This window comes from Fusarium sambucinum, chromosome IV (genome assembly GCF_050947815.1).
Source record: "Fusarium sambucinum isolate potato_lamoka chromosome IV, whole genome shotgun sequence".
Classification (NCBI taxonomy): domain Eukaryota; kingdom Fungi; phylum Ascomycota; class Sordariomycetes; order Hypocreales; family Nectriaceae; genus Fusarium; species Fusarium sambucinum.
Genome location: NC_139291.1, coordinates 8,258,996 through 8,282,130, shown reverse-complemented (window position 1 = coordinate 8,282,130; position 23,135 = coordinate 8,258,996). Strand labels below are relative to the sequence as shown.

At 46.2% G+C, this 23,135-nt stretch overlaps 12 protein-coding genes across 12 annotated transcripts; 6 read left to right on the top strand and 6 right to left on the bottom strand.

Annotated features, from left to right (window-relative positions):
- Nucleotides 1–383: 383 nt before the first annotated feature.
- Nucleotides 384–1,648, bottom strand: FSST1_002666 (uncharacterized protein; the record flags this gene model as incomplete). Its single annotated transcript, XM_083223854.1, has 2 exons — nucleotides 796–1,329; nucleotides 1,379–1,648. The coding sequence occupies 2 exons, from the start codon at nucleotides 1,646–1,648 to the stop codon at nucleotides 796–798; spliced, it is 804 nt and encodes a 267-aa protein (XP_083092848.1).
- A 905-nt stretch (nucleotides 1,649–2,553) lies between these two features.
- Nucleotides 2,554–3,532, bottom strand: FSST1_002665 (uncharacterized protein; the record flags this gene model as incomplete). Its single annotated transcript, XM_083228676.1, has 4 exons — nucleotides 2,554–2,577; nucleotides 2,881–3,032; nucleotides 3,081–3,432; nucleotides 3,494–3,532. 4 exons carry the CDS (start codon nucleotides 3,530–3,532, stop codon nucleotides 2,554–2,556), a joined length of 567 nt encoding a protein of 188 aa, XP_083092847.1.
- Nucleotides 3,533–3,760: 228 nt separating this feature from the next.
- On the bottom strand, nucleotides 3,761–4,373 carry FSST1_002664 (uncharacterized protein; the record flags this gene model as incomplete). The annotated part of the gene is made up of 5 exons (XM_083228675.1): nucleotides 3,761–3,773; nucleotides 3,826–3,918; nucleotides 3,971–4,084; nucleotides 4,145–4,215; nucleotides 4,272–4,373. 5 exons carry the CDS (start codon nucleotides 4,371–4,373, stop codon nucleotides 3,761–3,763), a joined length of 393 nt encoding a protein of 130 aa, XP_083092846.1.
- A 747-nt stretch (nucleotides 4,374–5,120) lies between these two features.
- FSST1_002663 (Homogentisate 1,2-dioxygenase) lies at nucleotides 5,121–6,617 on the bottom strand (the record flags this gene model as incomplete). The annotated part of the gene is made up of 3 exons (XM_083228674.1): nucleotides 5,121–5,691; nucleotides 5,737–6,489; nucleotides 6,550–6,617. 3 exons carry the CDS (start codon nucleotides 6,615–6,617, stop codon nucleotides 5,121–5,123), a joined length of 1,392 nt encoding a protein of 463 aa, XP_083092845.1.
- A 405-nt stretch (nucleotides 6,618–7,022) lies between these two features.
- Nucleotides 7,023–8,364, top strand: FSST1_002662 (uncharacterized protein; the record flags this gene model as incomplete). Its single annotated transcript, XM_083228673.1, has 2 exons — nucleotides 7,023–7,965; nucleotides 8,018–8,364. 2 exons carry the CDS (start codon nucleotides 7,023–7,025, stop codon nucleotides 8,362–8,364), a joined length of 1,290 nt encoding a protein of 429 aa, XP_083092844.1.
- A 508-nt stretch (nucleotides 8,365–8,872) lies between these two features.
- On the top strand, nucleotides 8,873–9,238 carry FSST1_002661 (Dabb family protein; the record flags this gene model as incomplete). The annotated part of the gene is made up of 2 exons (XM_083228672.1): nucleotides 8,873–8,974; nucleotides 9,023–9,238. 2 exons carry the CDS (start codon nucleotides 8,873–8,875, stop codon nucleotides 9,236–9,238), a joined length of 318 nt encoding a protein of 105 aa, XP_083092843.1.
- A 27-nt stretch (nucleotides 9,239–9,265) lies between these two features.
- Nucleotides 9,266–11,627, bottom strand: FSST1_002660 (Zn(II)2Cys6 transcription factor; the record flags this gene model as incomplete). Its single annotated transcript, XM_083228671.1, has 4 exons — nucleotides 9,266–10,249; nucleotides 10,311–10,568; nucleotides 10,616–11,432; nucleotides 11,485–11,627. 4 exons carry the CDS (start codon nucleotides 11,625–11,627, stop codon nucleotides 9,266–9,268), a joined length of 2,202 nt encoding a protein of 733 aa, XP_083092842.1.
- A 296-nt stretch (nucleotides 11,628–11,923) lies between these two features.
- FSST1_002659 (cytochrome P450) lies at nucleotides 11,924–13,573 on the top strand (the record flags this gene model as incomplete). The annotated part of the gene is made up of 3 exons (XM_083228670.1): nucleotides 11,924–12,292; nucleotides 12,344–13,220; nucleotides 13,272–13,573. 3 exons carry the CDS (start codon nucleotides 11,924–11,926, stop codon nucleotides 13,571–13,573), a joined length of 1,548 nt encoding a protein of 515 aa, XP_083092841.1.
- Nucleotides 13,574–14,449: 876 nt separating this feature from the next.
- Nucleotides 14,450–16,501, top strand: FSST1_002658 (uncharacterized protein; the record flags this gene model as incomplete). Its single annotated transcript, XM_083228668.1, has 4 exons — nucleotides 14,450–14,731; nucleotides 14,778–15,163; nucleotides 15,222–16,038; nucleotides 16,091–16,501. The coding sequence occupies 4 exons, from the start codon at nucleotides 14,450–14,452 to the stop codon at nucleotides 16,499–16,501; spliced, it is 1,896 nt and encodes a 631-aa protein (XP_083092840.1).
- Nucleotides 16,502–17,624: 1,123 nt separating this feature from the next.
- FSST1_002657 (uncharacterized protein) lies at nucleotides 17,625–18,904 on the top strand (the record flags this gene model as incomplete). The annotated part of the gene is made up of 4 exons (XM_083228667.1): nucleotides 17,625–17,654; nucleotides 17,732–18,260; nucleotides 18,313–18,468; nucleotides 18,525–18,904. The coding sequence occupies 4 exons, from the start codon at nucleotides 17,625–17,627 to the stop codon at nucleotides 18,902–18,904; spliced, it is 1,095 nt and encodes a 364-aa protein (XP_083092839.1).
- Nucleotides 18,905–19,756: 852 nt separating this feature from the next.
- On the top strand, nucleotides 19,757–20,806 carry FSST1_002656 (uncharacterized protein; the record flags this gene model as incomplete). The annotated part of the gene is made up of 5 exons (XM_083228666.1): nucleotides 19,757–19,832; nucleotides 19,879–20,060; nucleotides 20,115–20,418; nucleotides 20,472–20,624; nucleotides 20,682–20,806. The coding sequence occupies 5 exons, from the start codon at nucleotides 19,757–19,759 to the stop codon at nucleotides 20,804–20,806; spliced, it is 840 nt and encodes a 279-aa protein (XP_083092838.1).
- Nucleotides 20,807–21,045: 239 nt separating this feature from the next.
- Nucleotides 21,046–21,405, bottom strand: FSST1_002655 (uncharacterized protein; the record flags this gene model as incomplete). The annotated part of the gene is made up of 1 exon (XM_083228665.1): nucleotides 21,046–21,405. One exon carries the CDS (start codon nucleotides 21,403–21,405, stop codon nucleotides 21,046–21,048), a length of 360 nt encoding a protein of 119 aa, XP_083092837.1.
- Nucleotides 21,406–23,135: the final 1,730 nt, after the last annotated feature.

Sequence of the window (23,135 nt, the reverse complement as noted above, 5' to 3'; positions counted from 1 at the left end):
TCTCAAGTAGACTAAAAGTACGAGGTGCCCACTCGCCTCCCTCTCGTGAACCACACGAGGACACCTACCATGTCACGACTGACCTTATCTTACTAGCATGGTACTCCGCCCGACGCAAGTTTATCTGTCCGTCCTGCTTCCGTGTTCATGACCTCAATTAATGCGCAATAGTCCCGTTCGTTAACCCCGCAACATGAATGGAGATGGAGATGGGTAGGTACTCTTGTGGGAATGGACTGAACCGCGTACCAAAATTCGACCTTGACCAGTCCCGAAAGTCCGCTACATTTGGTCGTACCTATATCCCGTTCCTTGAATTCCGAAGTGCACTGAAAATATAGTATAATTGAGTAGACGTATGTGCTTTAGCCAATGTTTTAGGGTCATCCGAGAATTGTCTCCAGTTTCTTGTCAACTATAACATCCACCCAATGAATATGCATGATACGGCTTCAGCAGCTTGCAGAGTCAACTGCCATTGAGTCCATTTGCGACCACACTTCTTTCAGAATAGTTGCTGCTCGATTTATCGTCTGAAGTTTGAGTGTGTGAAACAACTTGCACAGCCTTCCCATTACAAGATTCCTCCACATTAGTATGGTCTCCGGGTCCGTTGTTGAATAGAAGCTAAGAGCGCTGCCAACTGACAAGAGCATGAGTGTTTGAATTGCCATTGTATGAGACTCTTGAGGTATCTTCTCGGTGATTTCTAGGATCTGGATGGCCAAGGCCAAAACCTGTTGGGAGTGTTGATGCTGGCGGTCCTGTTCATCTTGGACATCTGTATATGATAGTTCAGGAAATGCTCTGTGAAGCTCGAGTAGAGCGACAAGTCGATGACATTTTGTAGAGATGATCTGCAGGAGTAGATAGATCTCTTGTGTCTTGTATCTCAGCAATTCTTGGAATCTCGATATCATTCATCTCCCGAATAAGCATAGATGCCTGGTTAATCATTGTCAAGTCCTTACTGAGTGAACCGACAACGCAAACCATATGATGTGCAATTCGAACACTCTGCACAAGGGCCATGTATTTGGCGAGAAGCATGAGAACCTCTATACCGACTCCTGTCCAAGGACATGGGTAAGAGAAGAAGACGCGAGGTTGGGTGCGGAAGACGTCCAGATACGCGAGGTCTTCTAAGCCCTGATCAACCAAGTAGGCTGCCACGGCCCCCCAGTACACCATTGATGAGACAATCAGGTGTTGAGGGCATGAGGAGGAAAGTTGCATCTGGGTCAGGTCCTTTTCGGCTATCCAGATGGTGAAAAGTCGACGAGCACCATGAAAATGGAAAAGACCCAAAGAAGAAGGGTCATACCAGCTCTACAGACAAAATTAGTCACTCATAGTTCATTGAGATGCTAGTACCAACAGATGTCATGCCAAGAAGGATAATCCCGATTAGAAGGTCATCTTTAACAGTGGGTGTTTTGAAAAGCTGAATCTGGTCTCGAGACTCCTTCTCGTTGGACTGAATGCATACACTGGACCCAGCATCTATCTCAGCAATGCCTTTAGATATATGTGAAATGGCCTCTGTTTGGAAAACAATCGGAGTTGTTCCACCACTGCTCAATTGAGAAAGATGCGAGGCGGATATCGCCATGACGCTGTTGAAGATGATTGGAGAATCCAACTTCATTGTCGGAACGAGGGATCGGTACGGGTTTCGAGGCGAATCGAAGGAAGACACGATTTGACAAATATTAGAGTAATAACGTTTAAGAAGAGACGAAAACTCGTCTTGAGGATGGTAAAGAGTGAGTGGCATAGTACTGTCTAGAACAAAGTCCTGTTAACTGCTGGAAAGACTAACTGATGTACCATGATCAGAGGGCCGGAGCGATCCATCATGTATTTTGTATTTTTTTGATCATTTGATGGGTATATTATAACCTGGACAAGTAAGTCCTGATTTGATACACCGTTTGCATGAGGGCTCTGTTTCGTCGCATTTAAGCCTCTAGAGTCAGAAATCAGGTCAAATCACAGTTTTCTTCCTATTTGGAAGAGCATGAAGCTCACTCTTTCTTTGCAAGTGACAAAGCCAGCTGGAAACATGTTAGCGAACCCAGTGCTAGGCCAATCATGCCCTGAAAAATCACTTACTCCTTGATTTGACACACCTGCTATGCCATCCCGCTGTCACTGGAGATTGCTCTAATATACACAGTTCTATCCACAATGATTGGGATTTAAGTATCCAGATGTCGCTTTTTAGATAGATGAATTACTGCATCACCGTAATAATTCATTTCCCTTGGTGACATGGACAGTCGGTAATACTCATGACTTTTCTGTCGTTGGGGAAGCCAGTCTTCGTAATGCGGAGCCGAATTTCCGATTGAACCGTTGTGTGGAGCTCTGATAACTCAGCGAATTTGGATTGGTTGGCTCACTTGGTTCACAAACGAAGCGGGTCTTTCCCCAATCTCAGGTTATCAAAAAAAATTGGTTGTATAAGAGGCGTTAAGTCAGGTTATGTTCCTAAGAGCAATCGTCTTGGGTTATTCATTTTGGTTCGCTAAATACAAGAATAGACATCTTCTAATCAATCCTCCCTTCCAATACCTTATTGTGTGTCAGTGGACCAATGTACCTACGCTTCGCCTTCAATGGCCAATAGAAACAGCCGAACAGGAGTGCACTTCAAAGAACCACAGAAGCGTAATTCATGTTTGCCGCGCTGACAGGTCTAAACGGAGGAAACAAAAGAAAAATACAAGTAAAGATCAGGTAAGCAACGGCAAAGACATTAATGAATAAACCAGATCTGCCCAATCGCCACGGTCCACAGGTCAATGTTTCGGGTCAATATAAACGACGCCATATCAGAAGAACAATGGGGACTAGGTAGGTGAATTGCAGGCTAACAACTGCAAGCGAGAGGATGGCATTGAAGGCAGTTGTGGAACCAATGTTGATAAGACCAAGCAAGATAAGAAGGAATGTTACAGCGAGAACGGATATGGTGGGGATCTCGCGACGTTTATCAACCTTCGCAATGTGGTGTGAAAATGAGAGTCCTGTCGCGTGTTACAACTGCTTCGAATAGAGTGTGTCGGAATGCTTACCTCCATCTCGCGCAAAAGCCCACATAACGCGAGCTGCAGAGGTAATGAGCGGGACGGTAAATAGAGCCGCCATCGCAGTGATGGCGCTGACCATGCATGTCGCTGCAGTCTTGCTTCCCGTCATGTTATAGCAGATCTGAATGATGGGGAAGCCAGTGGGCGTATTGAGCGCCGAAGCAACATCCCCCATGAAGAATAAAACGACGAGGAGAAATGCGAAGCCAAGTGGCCAATTAACCAAGATGGAACTAACCATAGCTCTTGGTACGCCAGTCTCAGCCTCGTCCATCTCTTCACTCAAATGTGTCGGTCCATCGTAGCCAATCAACACCGTAGCATGAGCTAAGTAGACCTATACTCTATGCAAAAGCGTTGTTTGTCTACCCGGAATTGTTCTCGAAAGTTGTAAATACGAATTCTGGAGTATGTTTGATCGGAGAGATGACAGCCATGGTGACGACAATGATGATGAAGAATCCAACGTGTAACACTAGCGTAAGCTTTTCGATGAGGGGAAGTGTGTTGTTGCAGAGGATGCATATAGCGGCGGATCACATCAGGATTGCCCAGAAAAGCATTGTTCTGTGCCATCGTTCAAAGACGTAATCAGGGTAGCTGAGGACGATTAGACCTTGGATCTGAGTCCCGGCTAGGAAGGGGGCACCGCCGGCGAGAGAAATCTAGCCAAGGGTTCTAGTGGTATTCTAGTCAGTCTAGCATTTCTTTCTCGTTCTCCATAACTCACGAAATGTAACCGGCCAGCCAGCTTAAAAGTGGTCTCGCCGCTCGCGGGCTCAATTTTGCCACGAAATGGTACTGTCCACCAGCCGTTGGGAAGCTTTGCACTGTGAGTTACACAGTTCAAGATATCGTGGTCTTGCATAACTCACCTGGATGCCAGCTCTGCAAGCGACATGGCGCCACAGATAGATCCCAGAAAGGCAGTTATAGATCCGTAAACAAGGGATACAGGCCCTCCGCTCACCAGGCCAGCGGCAAGAGTACTGCCGTAGCAATTGTATTCAGCAAGACATGAGTTAAAAACTTTAAAGGATCACACATACCTGGACAGAGCTTCCCATGGGCACATAAGATTGACGCATGTCGCAACCATGGCAAGCAGGGAGAACCTGCGCTGTAGTCGAGTGGATTAGCCTCAACCAATACTCCGAGGATTGAATCTCCTGTTACCTTGACTTCTTGAGCATAGCCAAGACGCTCCAGGTTCTGACTTTCCGGGCTTTGCTCGCCCAGATATTTTTCAGTATCTGTGTGGGAAGTCTCGTTTGTCATGGTAAGCAACTATAGATGCTTGTGTAGTAATCAGAGTGATTATTTCTCCCGAATTCCAGCAATTTATATGATGATAAGGCGTCCTGCGTATTCTTATCATGCATGTCATTCAATTTGTTATACGGTTGAGTCGGCAACCCTAGACCAAGCTAGCCAAATGAAGAAAAAAAGTGCGTGTGATGATCAACGCTAAAATGGAAAAGAGTTTGGCAGGGCCATCACCACATGGCTTACCCCACGTTACGCAGTGAGATTCCGTTCAATCATTCCGAAGTCGGGAAGGCAGAGGCCAGATGCTTCACTGTAGTCTTACTCAATTCAGTATGCTGTGGTAACTGGACGTTGAGGCTCTAAGTGATACATGGGTAAGATAAGGATTGTGCTATTGCAGTATATCGAGAGGGCAGTGGTGCAGAATACATGAGAAATAAATTCACATAACCGACACGGTGGATATTCTAGATGGGCATTTGCAAAACCTAAGGGTCACTGGTTCTAGACAGGCATAGGGAGTTGGCGGTTATCTAGTTATAAATGCGCAATGTATTGTTTCTGTTGAGATAAAATAACAAGACAAAGAGACGTCAATCAACTAATTTCTTTGTTTCATATTATACTAAATCACATAGTTTTCATGCAAACACCAAGCGAGGTATAATAATTGCAAGGCGCGTTAAAAATAGATTTGTAGGTACATTCAGGGATAAATAGAACTGTTTCCCAGGTTACAAGTCCTTCTTCAGACAATCATGATGGCCTCCTGAAATGCACCTTCAACCCCTCCCAACTGTGCTTGTTATAGTCTTCCTGAACCTTGTTACATGTTTCAAGTCCCCAATCAGTGGTTCCGAGCATCAAACTGCTCTCAAACATGAAAGCCATGCTTCCCTCCCCGACTTTCATGGGCTGCAAATCAGAATTACTTGCTCTTTCGAACGAATCAGCATCTGGACCATGCGCCGTCATAACATTGTGTAGACTAGCCCCAGCGGGTTGAAAGCCTCCTCCTGTCTTGGCGTCATATTGACCGCAAATCAGGCCCATGAATTCAGACATGGTATTTCGATGGTACCATGGTGGTCGGAAGGTGTCTTCCTGGACAAGCCATCGAGGTGGGAAAATTACAAAGTCTGCAATTGCTGTCCCGGGGTGATCAGATGGTCCCGTAAGGACGGTATAGATGGATGGATCTGGGTGGTCGAAAGAGATGCTACCGATGACTGAGAAACGACCGAGGTCGTATTTGTAGGGGTAAACTAGAAGAGTCAGCCGTGTCCAAGCACCATGTACAAACACGTATCGAGCCAAGTACTCACATCTGTAAAATGTCAGCTTGAACAATTAGACTCGACAAAATACTTACTTTCCATGCCAAGCTACCACATCAAATGGTGTATGTCCCTGCTCTGCCACGAAAAGCTCATTATTGAACTTGTTCAAGATAGTCCAAGTCGATGCCGTGTCCTCCTCAAAATTGGCCACAGGAACCTGAAAGTCCCTGGGGTTGGCGAGACAGTTAGACCCAATGGGACCCAGTTCAGGCAGCTGAAAATGCCCCTGGTATAGTTCCAAGATGTATCCACGAACAGGGCCCTCTGGGAGAGTGACCCGGTATCGAATACCGCGAGGAAGCACTGCGATTTCGTTAGGGCGAACCAAGATGCGTCCGAGCTCAGTCTGGATGTCCAATACGCCATGCTGTGCGACAACAAGCATCTCACCGTCAGAGGAGTACATAGCCGTTCTCTCATCCATATCCCTACCAGCAGTAAAGACGTAAATTCCGATACCTGTTTTCAGCGTAGGGTCACCTGCACCGGACACAAGCTTTAACCCTCTCACCCAATCGACTTTCTCATCAACATCAAAAGGATCCCATCGCAGCTGCTGGGGAATATAGTTTAGCTTTGCTTTCAGAATCGGTTCTGAAGCATCGCTGAAGCGCTGATACGTCGAGTGTGAGGCCGAAGGAAGAACACGGTAGAGCCAGGTTTGGCGATTCTCATGTCGTGGAGCGGTGAAAGCTGTACCGGATAGCTTCTCCGCGTAGAGACCGTATGGTGGCTTTTGCGGAGAATTGGCGCCGATGGGCAGAGCACCCTCAATGGCCTCTGATCTGGGAGGTTAATGCGTTAGAGAATAGTTTTGTCTAGACAGGAGAAGAGAAGCCACCTACTCGTGGAATGAATCAAATCCGTTCAAATATGTATACTTCTCAGAAGTGGAAAAATTGGTAACAGGCATTGTCACTGATTGACTTGGCAAACAAGATGAGGAAGCTCTAATTCATATTAGGCATGGCGAATCGATCAGATAAAATATACACAGACTGATTCATTTGGGCCTCCATATTGCCCCAGTCTTAATCGACTGCAGATCAAGTCCGGGTTTCCGAGCTATGATTTCCAATCACTGACCCACTAAAATATTCGGAATGGCAACGACATTTCCGAACACTAATAGCGCAACGACTTCGGAATTGACTTTAATACGTTGCAGCCTGCAACATTTCATGTGACAGAAATGGCATTGAATAAGAAACTCGACGCTTGGAAAAGTATCAGCAGTCTATCCCGTCGTCTGCTTCTCTCACGAAACCAATCAATTTTATTCTTCTCCAAATCAACCAATAACCGATTCTTTCTCACAATGTCATCTTGGATTCCAATCCCCGCGAAGAGTCATTTCTCTCTCGCCAATTTCCCCTTTGGTATAATCTCAACTTCCAGCCAGACGACACCTCGCCCAGCTGTTGTTATTGGCGAGCAAGTTCTTGACTTGTCGGTATTTGCGCGGAATGATGGCTTTTCGAAGTTATCTGACTTCCCAGCCGACAAGCTTGACGTGTTTTCACAGTCGACACTGAATGGATTTGCTGCTCTCGGAAGATCGGTGCATCGTGCTACAAGAGCCTATCTTCAAGATATCTTTCGCAAAGATACACCGTACCCCGAGATTCTCAAGGATAATGCACATTTGCGAGAACAGGCCTTGATGCCACTTGTCGAAGTCAAGTCTCATGTGCCACTTAGCATTGGAGATTATACCGACTTTTTCGCTGGTCGTAACCATGCGCAAACAGTGGGTGCCCTGTTTCGGGGTCCGGCCAATGCACTTCAGCCAAACTACAGCCATCTCCCAGTCGCATATCACGGTCGAGCAAGCTCTGTTGTTGTGTCTGGGACTCCTCTACAAAGGCCTTGGGGCCAGGTACTTCCCAACCCGCAATCCCAAGAACCTGTTTTTAAGCCTTGTTCCAGATTGGATATCGAGTTGGAACTCGGTATGTTTGTCAGCAAGGGTAACAAGCTCGGTTCTTCAATTGCTGTCGAAGATGCAGAGGAATATATCTTTGGATATGTCCTTATGAATGATTGGAGTGCGAGAGATATCCAGCAGTGGGAGTATGTTCCATTGGGGCCGTTCAATGCGAAGAACTTTGGGACAACCATCAGCCCTTGGGTCGTTCTCGCTGATGCCCTGGAACCATTCAGAGGTGAAGGGCTATTGAACGAGACGCCACTACAGAGGTATCTGGACGAGAAGAGAAAGGATCCCATCCTTCATATCAACCTCGAGGTTTCGCTCACGAGTAAGTTTTGGCTATCCGTCATATGAAACAAAACAATTCTAACATGTAGCAGCGAACCAGGGTCACACGACGAAGATCACACGTACAAGTTCCAAGAATCTGTTGTGGTCGTGGCCCCAAATGCTTGCTCATCACTCTATATCTGGATGCAACATGCGCACAGGAGATTTGCTTGGATCAGGAACTATTTCTGGTCTCGAGCCGGGCACACAGGGTAGTCTTCTTGAGCAAACGCAAGGAGGAAAGGTCTTTGTCCAGCTGGAAGGCGGCGAGGAGCGCAAGTTTGTCCAGGACGGCGATACCATCACCATCACTGGTTGGTCGGGGGAAAATGAGGATGGGCTTGTCGGCTTCGGAGAATGCTCAGGTACTATCTTAGCTGCTGTGTCGAGGGACTAGAAGCTTGGACTGGGGTTCACTTAACCATCAATTGTATTGGGAATTTTGAAAGTATTATTTTGGTTGTTTCCTCGAGACCTCATGATATCTTGATAATTGAAGCATTGCAAACCATAAACTATTGTACTTATTGTGACAAAAACAATAATGACAGGATCGTCTCAATCACATTATCAGATCGGACCAGATACCATTGCCACCATGACAGTTGCATAAGAAATAGGTATACAAAGAACTTACTTCTGACACCATCATGATCCCGCATTGGAAGCTGAGTATTGTTTATCCTTGCTGATCCGAGCCCGAAAGTGAGTTCGGGAATGACTGTGTAAGTGGACACGCGGAATTATATCTTATTCCGGAAATGAAGACGATGTTCCGAGTATCTGCCCATATAAAATCCCCAACCGATAGGACCCCGTATACTCTCAAGACAGCTCTTTCTGAAAACTCATTCGTACTTGTTTCGAATCAACCTGCATTTCCAACCAACTTCCAGCGATCAATCATGTCGCCAGTTACCCGCGTCACCCTCTTTAAAGTCCCCTCTGAGAAGGACCAACAGCACCTCGTCGATCTCTACAAACAGATGCCTCAAAAAGCCGTCAAGGTATTTCAAATTGACACAACCGTTAGCTTAGTACTGACAGAATCTCAGGAAGGAAAACCTTACATTACCTCGGTCCAAGCTGGAAAGGCGAGCCTCGATCAACGTGCCCAAGGTTTCACCGTTGTTGCCATTTCTACGTTTTCTTCCAAGGCAGACTTCGACTACTACGATACTCAATGCGAGGCGCACTTGGAATTGAGGACTTTTGCCAAGGGTGTTAATCAGGGTTTTGCCATGATTTACTTTGAGAACGAAGTAATCTAAACATGTTTTGACCAAAACAATAAATTATTAAATTAACCCTTGGAAGCGCATTGATATATCCTGTCCCTCCTCTGCAGCCGTGGCGAACTCCTCCTCATCTGTGAATGTGCCGGGAACAGGCTGTAGGAATTGTTGACCCTGTCCAATTGCATCGAAAAGATCCAGCAGATCATTCCTCATTTGGAACATGTCGGGTACAGAACTCAACAAGTCTCCCTCGGGAACCACTATATCGCCGATGGAAAAAGCTCCATTATCAATCGCTGGTATGCACATCTGCTCTTCAGCAACTGTACTCAGATGCGCTAGAGGAACTTGACCATTAGAGCCGCCCGCCCCTACTCCATCCCCTTCGATTTGTCCCTGATTCTCAACCTGAGTTGCAGGGAACCCAAAGCTTTTAATCCTTGGTAACATCCCCCTGATACTCTTCCACAACCGCTTACTGACGATACTGTGTCTTGAAAGTCCTCTCACAAGGTCGACACCGTCCGAAAAGGTCCGTCTAGTCGGCGCGGAGAACGTCTCCGGTGCGTGACAAACAGCCAGGAACAAGACAGCCAAAGCGCTGAGGAGAAAATAGTTGAACGCACTCTGCTGCCGTGAATAAATATCTGTTGTTGAATGCAAATGAACCAGGACTTGGATAGTATCCTGTGCTATGTCGACTACTAGCCATGCACTTTGAGGGCTAGCCGCGATACTGGCTGTGCTCATAAGATGATGTCGATAGATCAAGATTCGAACGTAGTTCCCACGGAGGTAGAGAAGGGCCCTGAGCCGATGGGGAAGCCTGGGCTGTGCACGAGGAGCGAGACCCAAACGTGGATGCCGAAGTCTCAGATGAGAAGGAATGGACTCCAACCAGTCTTGTGTTTGCATGTCTAACGCTGCAGCTGTATCGTCCGGTATACTCTGTGACGCAGACCCAAATGGTGGAATGGCTTCCCAGATCTTCGAGCAAAGTTGGCCGTAACCAACCATGCACTGCAGATAGAGATATTCTTCATCCTGTAACAATCCATTAGATGGTTCAGACAAACTGTGTATCGGCATTCCTGTTGAGACTCACTGGTTTTGGTAACTCTGGATCCACATCCTTGTCCACCAAAGCAAATGACAAACTCGTCCCAAAACTCCATCTTCGGTCCAAAACGTACACACACCAGAAGACTCTTGTGGCCAACCTGCGAGAGTCGGAGTCCTTAAAATTGTCCAGCAAGCTACGTTTTCGATGAAGGCCCATTTCCAGGGCTTCACGTGCGGCGATGCCGATTGTGCGCCAGGCCAGAAGTTCTTCACCTGAGTGAAAGTAGTATATACTCTGTGACTGTTAGTAGAAGATTTGAAGACATGGCAGTGAATTGTAACACTTACCAGCATTGCGAGCAATTGAATCTCCTTGAGGTCAACTTGTGGGCTGAGTATGCTGGAGATGTTCGTCTCGACAGAGTCAACGATGGCGGTAGTCAGTTCAATCTTGCTCGGTTCATCTAACACAATTCCTGTGGCCATTGCAACTTTTGCGAGTGTAATATCCTTACTACACAATGTTTCTTCATCTTCTAAAGAGCGTCTTCCCTGGAGAATTTGCAGAATCTCTTTACTCTGCGCGACATACTCCCCGATGTCAATGAATGGATACACACTTTCGACCTCTTCTTGAAACGTGACCAAAAACCTTGTTACGTCATTCGCAGTACATGAATTCCAGAAATCCAAATCACTGATCGGGTTGCCGGTTTCATGTGCAACAGGAGATTGTACACCACTTGGGGGCATTGAGTCGAACTTTGGCACTCCGATGCGATTCAGTGAACGTTCGCCGACGAGGATGCCAAACGCTGATTGCGTTGGACCAACAAAGTGGGGTTGTCGCGGAACTTGACTACGCGCACTTGCTGGCGAATGAGCGACGATGTTGTCACGTGTGTTTGGTGAGATCGTTGAGGGATTGTGAGGTCGATTGTTCTGATCCTTGAGTTCATGCACTACAACGACCAAGTCTGAGACTTGCTGACGAAGTTGTGATAGCTCATAGTTAAGACTCTGGATGTATTTGTCTGACTTTTCCTTTGGTGGTTGGACAGTAGCTGTACCAAGAGTGCACACCATACCACCTGAGATACATCGCTCACAATTGCTGTTATCTGCTGTTGGTATGCATTTGAGTTTTTTTCTTTTACAGTCATCGCTAATAGTATCAACATGTTTATCCGTATCATAATTCTTGGTGTCGTACTCACCAGGCGACAGAGGTATACTTGCCCCTCTTGGTTCGTCCAGTCCCCACTGTCTCTGGAATGGAATCTGTATCGGCAGTATTCCGCTTCCTTGCCTTCGCTACCGGCTGACTGGGGCTTTTTGCTGGTGTCGTTTGTTCATCCATGGCGGTAGGTTAATGCAAAGAAGTTGAGTTCCGAAGGATGAGAATGGCGATTGAGGGGTCATGGTTAAGCAGAGGTTTCGGAAACGTCTCCGAATTTCCGAGTCATCGGCAACCCCGCATCCTCCGGTGCTATGGAGGCTTGAGGTAGCGTCTTGGCTCCACTATGAACGTCCACAACGGGAAACTGGAAATATTCGGTAATCGTGATATGTATATATGAATCAACTGGTATCATGGTGTAGTTATTTATGATACTGCACACAACAAACAACGCAAGTCAATCTAACCCGTTCAAAATGACAATTGCAAATCTACTCGTGTCCCTCAATGACAAGGTCCATGAGAACAAGGGCCAGTCTACTCTTATCACATTCTTTATCGCACCTTTAATCTATATCTTCATCAATGAACTTGTACGTCACAACGCACGAATCAGCAATCTTCGGGGGCCTTCTGGTTTGCCCTTGATTGGCAACATTCGAGATATCAGAGTCAACGCCTCCGAGAAATATCGCGAGTGGGCGAAGAAGTATGGTCCAGTTTATCAGATCCAGCTGGGCAACATTCCTATTGTCGTGGTTAACAGTGCTGCTGCTGCGAGGCACATCTTTGGTGCTAATGCACAAGCTTTGAGTTCTCGACCAGAGTTTTACACATTCCACAAGGTAAATCACACCACTCCATTGCTTCTGATACCTGATGTTTAACCCATTCAGGTTCTCTCGGATACCGCTGGAACCACAATCGGCACTTCCCCATACAGTGACTCTCTCAAACGTCGTCGCAAGGGCGCCGCCTCAGCCCTCAATCGACCTTCGGTGGCAACCTATGTCGACCATCTTGACGTCGAAACACGAGACTTCATCAAAGAGCTGGTCGAATATGGAAACAGCGGGAAAACGCCTGTCGATCCCATGCCAATGATCCAACGCCTCTCTCTCTCCTTAGCATTGACTCTCAACTGGGGCATCCGACTCAAGAGCCAGAAGGACGACATGTTCGCTGAGATTACACACGTTGAGGAAGAGATCAGTCGGTTCAGATCGACAACAGGTAATCTACAGGATTACATTCCATTACTCCGCCTGAACCCATTCAATTTTCACTCCTCCAAGGCGAGGGAGATGAGGAACAGACGTGACAAGTACCTCACAGCTTTGAACGACGGTTTGGATGAGAGAATCAAGAATGGTACTTCTAAACCTTGCATCCAAGCCAACGTCATCATGGACAAGGAAGCCAAGCTCAACAAAGACGAGCTCACATCCATCAGTCTCACCATGCTTTCGGGCGGCTTGGACACTGTCACTACACTTGTCGCTTGGTTCGTTGCTTATTTGAGTCAACATCCCGAGATTCAAGACAAGGCAGTATCTGAGATCGGCAAGTTCTTCAGTCAGAAAGAGCCTATGTGCGATTTCAATGATGACCAGAAGTGCGATTATGTCGTCGCTTTGGTCAAGGAGTCATTGAGATACTATACTGTGCTCCGACTTGCTCTGCCGCGAGCTTCGATTCGCGACATCGTTTACGAGGGTGTTACAATTCCCAAGGGGACAGTGGTCTTCCTCAATGCATGGGCATGCAACATGGGTAAGTCATCAGCTCTTCACATTCTCCTCTATTCTTTCTGACAATTTACAGATGAACAAGTTTGGTCCGACCCTGAGACCTTCCGCCCCGAACGTTGGCTCGAGCAACCCGAGGCTCCACTCTTCACCTATGGCGTTGGATACCGGATGTGCGCAGGCTCTTTGCTTGCGAACAGGGAGTTGTACCTACTGTACATGAGACTTCTCAACAGTGTCAAGATCGAGCAATTTGATGATGTTGATTGTCACCCTGTTCGTGGTAACTTGGATCCTACAAGTCTTGTCGCGATGCCGCGTAGATACAAGGCTACGTTCACACCGAGAAGCCCTGATGATCTGAAGAAGGCTTTGTAGATTCCAATAGAGTAGGCCAACTGTATAGGTGGTTGATTGGAGGAACTTTTGTGAAGCTACGGGGATCCCATTGTCTTGTGTAGTTATTGTTATTTACTCAGTAGTAAAATTGAAGTCAAAGTGTTGATTCAACATGTAATTCCCAACTATAGATGCAGTTCTTTGAGATGCCATTTCATTTCCCTATCAAAAATGCTCGAATTATATTGACTTGTAATGAGCTTCAATTCTTGCGGTGGAAAGATTGCAAGCTACTGTTCTGTGTTCCTTTCGTTAACACACGCAAGGATCTTAGTAAAAATCCGACCCTCACCCATGTTAAAGACATAATCAACAATACTGTTGAGTGTATCTAATCGTTGATTGAACAAGTTACTCGGAGCAAACCAAAGTAAACCTGAGGTAAATTTGAAATATAGCGACGCGAGGTTGTTTTTGATTTATCACGATTGAGGACATACAGGACCAACCAGAGTGGTTATAACAGCGTCAAGCGATGCTAACCGTCTGACAAGCCAATCGAGCAACTGAACAATTCAATCTCAACCCAGAAGCCGCCCGGCATAAGAATAATGGTTCAGCAGGAGAGATGTTGTCAGCAGCTACTTTCCCCAAGATATAGCATACCGGAGATGATTTCACGTGACTTGAATTTCGCTATCTAGGGTAGGAAGCGGTGAGCTGTGTCAATTGATTAGGCAGTCGTACACGTGACTGAAAACACTACCAATCATAGCTCTGCATTTGTTAACAAGGGATACTTTAGTCATCTTAGGAACAATCTTACTTCCCCCTTTCCTAAAGCCAGGACGAGAATTTAAATTTCATACAACGTTTACATGGCATTATCTTAGTAACATAAAATTTGAAGATACAATGTCACTCAGGAGAAGTTCAAGGCTCAGTAAGACGAGAGAAGATCAACACGACATGATCGACCTCGTGCAACATGTAGTCCCCCCGCAGCCGAGAAAGATTCACAAGCGAAAAACAACGATACCCGACCCAAACCCGAGACCGAAAAGCGCCCAGAAAACAACCAAGACCAAGTATGCCGCAAGTAAGACGAAACAAAGACCCAATGAATCTTTGACTGCATCCAAGACCGACATGTTATCGAATCTGCCGCCCGAGATATTTTCCACAGTGTTGAATAATGTAAGAAATCCTAGCGAGGTTCATGTTCATATTAACAACCCCCAAGATAAATGAAAAATCGGCATTGAGCAGATTAAGCAGGACATGCAAGGGGTTTTACTCACTCATCACCCCCTGGCTCTACCGGCGCATATCCGTTGCGGCCATGTTTCACGCACATATCGGAAGACTCATTCGTACCATTGAACCACACCTGAGCATCCAACAGCGAAAGCAATTGAAGAAGGAAGGTACATACAAAGGCCAGAAAGACGTTTACCCAACCAATCTCAGGCCTCAGGAAAAGCCTGCGTGTGTAAGTTTTGTCCGTCAGCTCGTCGTTGGATCCGTTCAGGCGGGTAGGAATCATGATTATATCGTCCATCGATATGTTGAAGAAATGTTGAAGAATGCGGACAACATCGAAATCTTTGAGGCTTTGTTTCTCACGGAGTAAGTTCCAAACACGGGCCATTGGCTTAAACTTACTATATACTGACTTCTCTTGTAGATCGATGGCACAGATTATCGCAGGGTTCAAAAAACTGCAAGCCTTATCTCTCGACCTTGGCTATAACAGTTACCAACCATTGTCTGAGATCAGAAATCTCAAACATCTAGCGCTGCGGGCCCACGGCCAGACAGACATTCTTCATTCCCTTCTGTTGAATTCGAGGTCCACACTTCGAAGTCTCGATTTACGCACAAGCTCGTTTGAGTTCTTGAATGATTGGACTCGGATTATAAGCACAGATAAAGATGCAGGCAACCAGCATTACTTTACTTGTCTCAGATCATTCGGTATGCAGGTCTCCTACCTCGATCCAACTTCAGTTCAATCCTTGATAAGGGCAATCGACTTTGTTGGACTACAAGAGCTCCTGATTGAGCATCTGCACGACAACTCTCGTCTCTTATTTCAACAACTGTTCGACTTGTTCTCAACAGCTAGAACGTCAGGTTTGGATGTCCGCTTGCGGAGCTTAAAAGTCAACATGGCAGTCTCCGTCTACAACGTGACTGAAAGTCAGATTCAGGAAGCTACAGAAGCCAGAAGCCGTTTTCTGAGTTCCTTCCATACTCTCAAGGTTCTGGACCTTGCCGATTATGGCCAGTACCCACTTGAGGTTTCCGAGAACCCAGGCCTGCCAAACAACCTCATCCAGGCTATTCTCCAACACAAGGGTCTAGAGAAGCTCAGCATATCATACAACGGTATTATTAGTGGCTGTAAATTGCCATACCTCACACCGGCTACGATTGCGACACTTATTGACAATTTGCCTCTTCTGAGACAAATCGACATTGCTCCAGAGGAAGATGACCTAGTAAGATGGCCCTATGATGCATAAACAATGATATATTGACATATTACAATAGGACGAACTGGGAAAAGTACTCTCCCGAGCCTCCAATATTGAGCTCATCGAGTTCTCTTGCACAAGCAGTTGGGCGTCTCCTCGTGTTTCTGATGAACCGACAAAGTCTCTCTTACATTCCGTTCTGAAAGGATTTCTATCTCGAGACCAATCTTGCGATGTCAGTCACTTCAGATGGGAGGATAACTGTAAGCTGCGGCGTGTCATTGTGAACTGCCAGATCTATGAGATTGCGTCAAAGTTTGGAAAGGGTGGCAAAGGAATATCTAAACCCGAAAAGTTCACATTACCAGGTGTCCCCAAGCGGGAGGTTATGTTCCGTAATATCACAGGAATATCACCTGTTACGTTACATGTTGGGTTTGATCCTACTTTCAGCTGGGTTGAAAAGGTGTCGAAGGACCTCGAATAAGCTGTTACTCCTTTTAGCTATTAAGCAATCTACTGATGTTTGAAAACAATGAAGTTTAGTTTATAATATTAATTTTAAGATTTCTTTTTTTGTAATTTATATTTTATTCAGACATCCTCTAAGATTTTATGTCTTTATACAGCGCTATTTATAATATATTTAGTCCTTTCCATATTTAATTTAAATATACTATAGTATAGGATCGCTAACCGGTGCAAACGTCTTCTACTGCAATTAATCGACCTGCCGAAGTACAGTTCTACCGATTCATGCCGATTAATTCGGAATTCGCCCCGACACTCCCGACTCTTCTCTAGAGATTGCAGCGCCACCATTAGCCACACCATTAGCCACACCATTAGCCAGATTTAATGGTAGCAGTTTTGTGTCGCAATTTCCACATCCTGGGAACGTCTCCAACCGTGCCGCAAACGCGTGGAGTTGGTTCTTTTGGTGCCACACCACCATGCTCCAAAGGGCCGAGATGAGAAATATAATGCGTGACAAGGAACTTTAGTCTTGAAGTCGACCAACACCTTCGCTTGGAGAATTCTACCGTCATCCGACGGGATTTTTCTCAACCTTGCCACTTTTACAGCCATCAGATTGGACATTGTGATATCGACAAGTGAGAAGTGGATGCATGAGTCTTGCATTTTGCCGTTTTTCTTTTTGCAGACTTTTCAGACGGGCTAAAGATGGACCAACCGCAGTCTTCGAATAAAGCCGCGTCAATGAACAGCGGAGAATACGCACCTTTTACCCCTTACATCTACCATTTTAAGAAAGATGCATATGCTTGTTCCGCAAAAGTCCCGGAGTTGACATGAAACTGAAGGAGCATATGCGAGCTCCGACATTATTTCCACGGAACGTCCACACAAAACAGATCGTAAATTCCGTTCTAGCCTGTAGACTACAGTTTGGGTGTGCTGATGTAGATCGGAGCTTTATTTGACGTTTGACATGCCACCCACAGCCTTTATGTATGTCAGACAACACAGGAGGGGCTTCCAGATTTAATTGACGCCAGTCCCGTCTTCAATAAGAGGGAACTCATGACCAAAATTACAAACATTGATGAAGCTTGCGACAGTTGCCATCTTGTTGACTTTTACTACTTATGCCTGGCGTCGCTAAAGAGGCCGTCGTGGTAAGTCCCAGTCCAACTCCACACTGCAAATCCTTTCCTGCATCGAGTTCGCTTGCTAACGCTACACGATCTTGCAGCCCATCGAGGCCGTGCTTTTCGGGGTAGCATCATTCCTTGTTCTTGCACGATTAACTCTTCGAACCGTCCGTCAACGCCAGAGCCTCACTGTCAGCGACTGGTTTCTCATAGCATCATGGATCGACGCCGCTGCTCTCTTTGGAACCGACACAGCTTCATATAACTTGGGGGGAATGGACGAATACGATCCGGAAGCGCCACCACGAAGCATCGAAGACCAGATCGCTTTGGCCAAGATTTCATTTGCTGGGAATTACTTTTATGATACTGGAATCTATCTACCAAAATTGGCGTTGCTTGCACTTTACTTCAAGCTTATTCCACAGACTCTCCCATTGCTGCGCAAGGCCCTCTATGCAAGCACGGCATTGACTGGACTGTTCATGATAACGACATTCTTCCTGGATACCTTTTGGTGCGGTGCTAATGTCGCGGTCAATTGGGATCCAGAGGGTGACTGCAGCACGTTCGCATCGAAGATGGTCTTTCGCATTGACTGGGGAATGAACCTCGTCTCAGACATCTTGGGTATGTTTTCGTCACCTTATTTCCATAACACTGCGCTGACTTGGGAACGCAGTCTTCCTCCTACCTTTTCCTCTTCTTTTCGGCCTTCAATTGAGTCGTCGCTACATGGCCGGCCTTGTTGCTATATTTGCATCAGGAATTATCACAGTAGGAGCAAGTATCGGCAGATTTGTTACCATCGATACAATTCACGCATGGACAAATGTTTGTAAGTCTCATCCTTTATCACTATGTTGATTACACGTACTTATCCTTTGAGCACAGATGTGTTATCGATGACTGAGCTAGCGGCTGCAATCGTCGTGGTGTCTCTTCCTGCACTCAAGTCTCTCCTCCACGGCTTCGGTCTACGCTCCACAAAACAAGCAACAACACAGACGGGCTCAGGATATCATAAGCACGCAGCAACGGTTACCTCGTCGAGTCATTTCAACAAGCTTTCTAGCGGCCGGGATCACCATACTGAGCCTTACGGGACCACTTCTCGCGTAGCAGCAGTCCCTGAGGAAGACTCGGGTAGCGAGGTGGAGTTGACAAACCTCCAAGGGATCTACAAGTCGGCCCGCGTAAGCGTGACATATCAACCAAGGGAAGATGGTGATTGGAAGGGAACGGAGAGAAGAGCAGGGGCTGGAACGGAATAATACCATGCCCCCGTCCGAGGGGTAAGCCATCAATGTAACAGGAGTTTTTCGGGGACCTACCAGGGTATAACAAAATGCGATTGGTCATCCTTCAAGATGATGATCTTAGAATAGATAAAACAGAACTGTTGGGTTGTATAGGATTCATCCTTTCGCACAATTGGTCTCCATTCATTTCGTGCAAAGTGTCATAGAAACCCAAAGTAAGAATAATCTCCGTACACGAGGTTTACGTCCGTAGTTTGCCATTGGTGTGTAAATGAAGCTTTGCCTCTCTCCTGCGCTGTTTTGGATTCTGGCTCAACCAACAAATGCAACGTCTCAATTACTCTCTTCAAATCATGTGTCAGCATGTTGTGCAGGGTCTCTGGCTTACCGGTCCCAACGGGTAAGAAGCCGCGAACCAATGATATTGCGCAAATCTCATTTATGCCCGGGGTCTCCCATGTCAGTCAGAACCCAACCCAGTTTTTCTTCGTTTCAACCCATGGGCAACGCAAAAAAACCGTTATTACTCATTTCTTTTTCTGGGGACTTTCTGGTATGATTATTCCCGCCATTGGTGTTGGTCATTCTCGTCCGAATATACGCCACACATTTGCAGCGGATAATATCGTGCCACATTTCCCAAAGACCATTTTGTGTTACACTCGGCGCTGTTGATGACCTGTTTGGCTTTTTCGCCGTAACCGAGGTGGGTTCTTTTTTTGTTCCAAATGGTGTCCAACACCGCAAGGGTCCAGTGAAGGAATTTATTTTATTGCTTAAACCCGATCTGCCTTGTTCAACGTCTTTCCCATCAACTCAATATTTTCTGTTTTATTGTCTAATTCGCAATTGTCACTACTCAATATGGCATTCTTTATTGATGGAAAGGACTGCATGGTAAGCCATCTTCCCCGCTTGTATCGCACTCTGTTTCTGTTTTGTGCTAACGTCCTCCCGGATCTCGGAATGGATCCTTCTGGCAGTAGCGTACCTCTTCGTCGGCCTCCGAATCTACGCTCGTCTATTCCGTGCTCGCGAGAAACTCGATACTTCAGATTGGCTTTTGGTCGTCTCAGCTGTCAATGCTCTGGCTCTCATTATCTGCGACACACTTACATACCAGATGGGCGTGTTGGATGAATACAAAACTTCAGTCAGGCTGTCAAAGGTATGATGATCAAGATGGAAGCACCATAGGGTGACAACTGACGCAAATGCCTAGATTTCGTTTGCCTCGAACTACTTCTACGATTTCGGAATGGGGTTCCCCAAACTGAGTATGTTGGCTTTCTATTGGGCATACTTCCTGCCCTCCAACGGTGTCAGTTCCGCCATGCGAAAGACTTTGTACGGCATCACTGCTTTTGTCTGTATCTCGTACCTGGTCATTCTCTTTGACGACACGTTCTTCTGTGGAAAGGATGTTTCTGTTCAATGGTCCCAAGAAGAGGGTGCTTGTAGTGTCTTTTATGCACCTGAGCCCTTCATTCTCAACTTCACTTTGAACTTGGCTTGCTACTTTGCTGGTAGGTGATAGTGGAGAACTTAATGACATGCATGTACTGATGAATGCTTCTAGTCTACGCTCTGCCCCTGATCCTCCTTATACAAGGCGTTCTCAAGCCTTCCACTGGTGTTACAGTTACCTTCATTCTTGGAGCTCTGACAATTTGTACTACCATGGTCCGGTTCATCACACTCAAGGTTGGCACTGGACAGGAAAACCTTGTCTGTAAGTTCATTCTTTGTACCCTTCTTATTAGACCTTGGTATCTAACGTTGGAATTAGACCCACTGAGTATGGTTGAGATGGCTCTTGCCATTACTGTTGTTGCACTTCCTGGATTGAAGCCACTTGTTAGCCGACCTGCGAGACATGAGACGGCGCATGAAACATTTGACATTAAGAATTAGGTGTCACCAGTGGGATGGGTAGAGCGTAATTAGAAATTGCATAAATACATAATCTCAAGTTTAGTTTTAGCTATCTGTTATTGCAACTTGATATGCAGATAGTTTTTACCAGTATGAGACTCTTAGAGCTTTCCACCACCGGGTTTCCCACCCCCACCTGTCTAGCTTCCTCCACAAGGCTGACTACCGACTTCTGGTTGACTGCCATCGCCTGGCTGACTTCCTCCTGGGCCTCTAGGCTAACCTCCACCTGCGCCACCTGAGCCACCTGAGCCACCTCCAGTATGGCCACCACGGTGTGGTCCTCCACTGTTACCTCCGCGTCCACCCCCACGTCCACGTCCACGTCCACGTCCACGTCCACCTCGACATCCTCCGCGATTGTCGCTTACCGGCATCGAGTACCCTTCTTCGTTATATTCGCACTCAACCCGGCGGCGGTAATCATCACGGGAATTGGGATTCCACCTCCTGGAATGTCCGTCAATGGGGTAAGCTCGCCTGGCTGGCGCATTGGATGTTTCAGAGTCGACCTCAGGCGTTGGAGTAGCCACAATGGCTGGCACAGCAGTGAGGAGAGCAACGACAGCTAACTTCATGCTGAACAGCTGCTAGTGTTGATGTCGACCGTTGTTTGTTTGTTCAAACTGAAGTGCATATAAAGAGATATTGCTGTTAGGTTACAGGTAAGTTGCCAAGAATTTAAACCTCCAAAAACAGCGGTTAGGGCCTCTTTTATGATCTGATATTTCACTCATGTTGTAGACTTGTTGTAATCACTGTTGTTGTTGTATGCAACCATGAATTGGTCTCTTGTAGCCTTGAGCTGAAACGATCGAGCTGAAAACATCCTTTGGATGGCTTCTGCCTCCAATTCAATATTCTGGTTAGTGTATCCCCACGCAAATTTAAGGTTCAATACTGTCTCCTGTATGCAACAGCTACGATGGAGGGTGTGCCATCCAGTGTCCGCTCTTAAAACATTTGGCTTCCACTCTTCCACTCTTTATCTTCTAGCAGTAGGTCTTGCTTGATCCTTCAGTATCGCCTTCTCATGCATTCCATTACTCATTATGCCACTTTACACTTTGTCGCATCACACACAACCTTTTCATCTTGCAAAACTATCGAAAAAATGCCTCTATAGATTGTACACACACATTCTTACTGATACTAGATCAGTTCATTTTCCATGTGAGTGGAACCCCGATGATGGTGCATGTGGTTGACTTGATATCGTTGAAATCTCAGACGTTGAAGGTACGTATATTGGCGTTTGCATTAAATGGTTTCCTGCCGGTAATGCCAATTTCGCGCGGTTTCACTGTACTGATGATGAATGAAAAAGAACCTTGAATTTGAACTATCGAACCTTGTTGATCAATAGTCAAATGTCCGCAAGACAATACGGTCGCTTAGCGGATTCGTTGCATCACTGGCAGTCTGTCCCTCCGGACCGGAAGCCAATCATACTAGAGCAAGACAGATACCAAGAACTTCTCAAACTGCTGAATACGCCACATCTCGTATTATCCCTATACCATCCAATCAGATGTTTGCGCGCCAATTCATGTGTGCCTCAACCAAGTCATCCAGACCATTCGAAATGTAAGGCCTGGACTGAGCTGAAAGGCTGTGTCGCGGTTACATTATTGGGCCACAACCAGAGTCTTTCAATTGAGACCATCAACAAATGGAATTTCTTGATCAATTGACTTTATTAAACCAGCTGGACCCGAACTTGAACTGTGACGTTTCTGCAGAAATTGATGATGTTGCTGACAATCGCCAACAATATGATGAGAATACGTCCGAAAACTGTTGATATCTGAATAACTTCCATCTGTTTTTGAGGAAATGCGGCTGCGGGGACTGAACTCGAAGGTTTCCGGGTCGAGAGTTACCACGTGAATGTTCTTTGCATTGGTCGGTTCATTTTATGCGTCAGAGAGATTACCCCTCACTGCTCCTCGCGTTGCAGTGAACTTTCTGTAAAGCGGATGGACCGACTCGCACGTGGCGTATAGGTTCGGGGGAACATGCTACATTGTCTGTGACACCATTTCAATAGCGCAACGTCCCGGAACGACTCCAAATGTTGCGAATTTTGAATGCTATATGTCAACTGGGTCAAGGTTGGAAGATGCACTGGATTAATGAAGATTTCATGTGGCTGTCGGACAGGAGTAGGTTTCCCTGTATATTAACACCGCCAGATAGTACCATAACTCTAATAAGCCAGTTTGTGTACATTATTCGAGGATGTTCAAATGCAGAAGGATGGATGTTAGGAACCCTGGTTGCGATTCTCCTCATGGAATTACTTGAT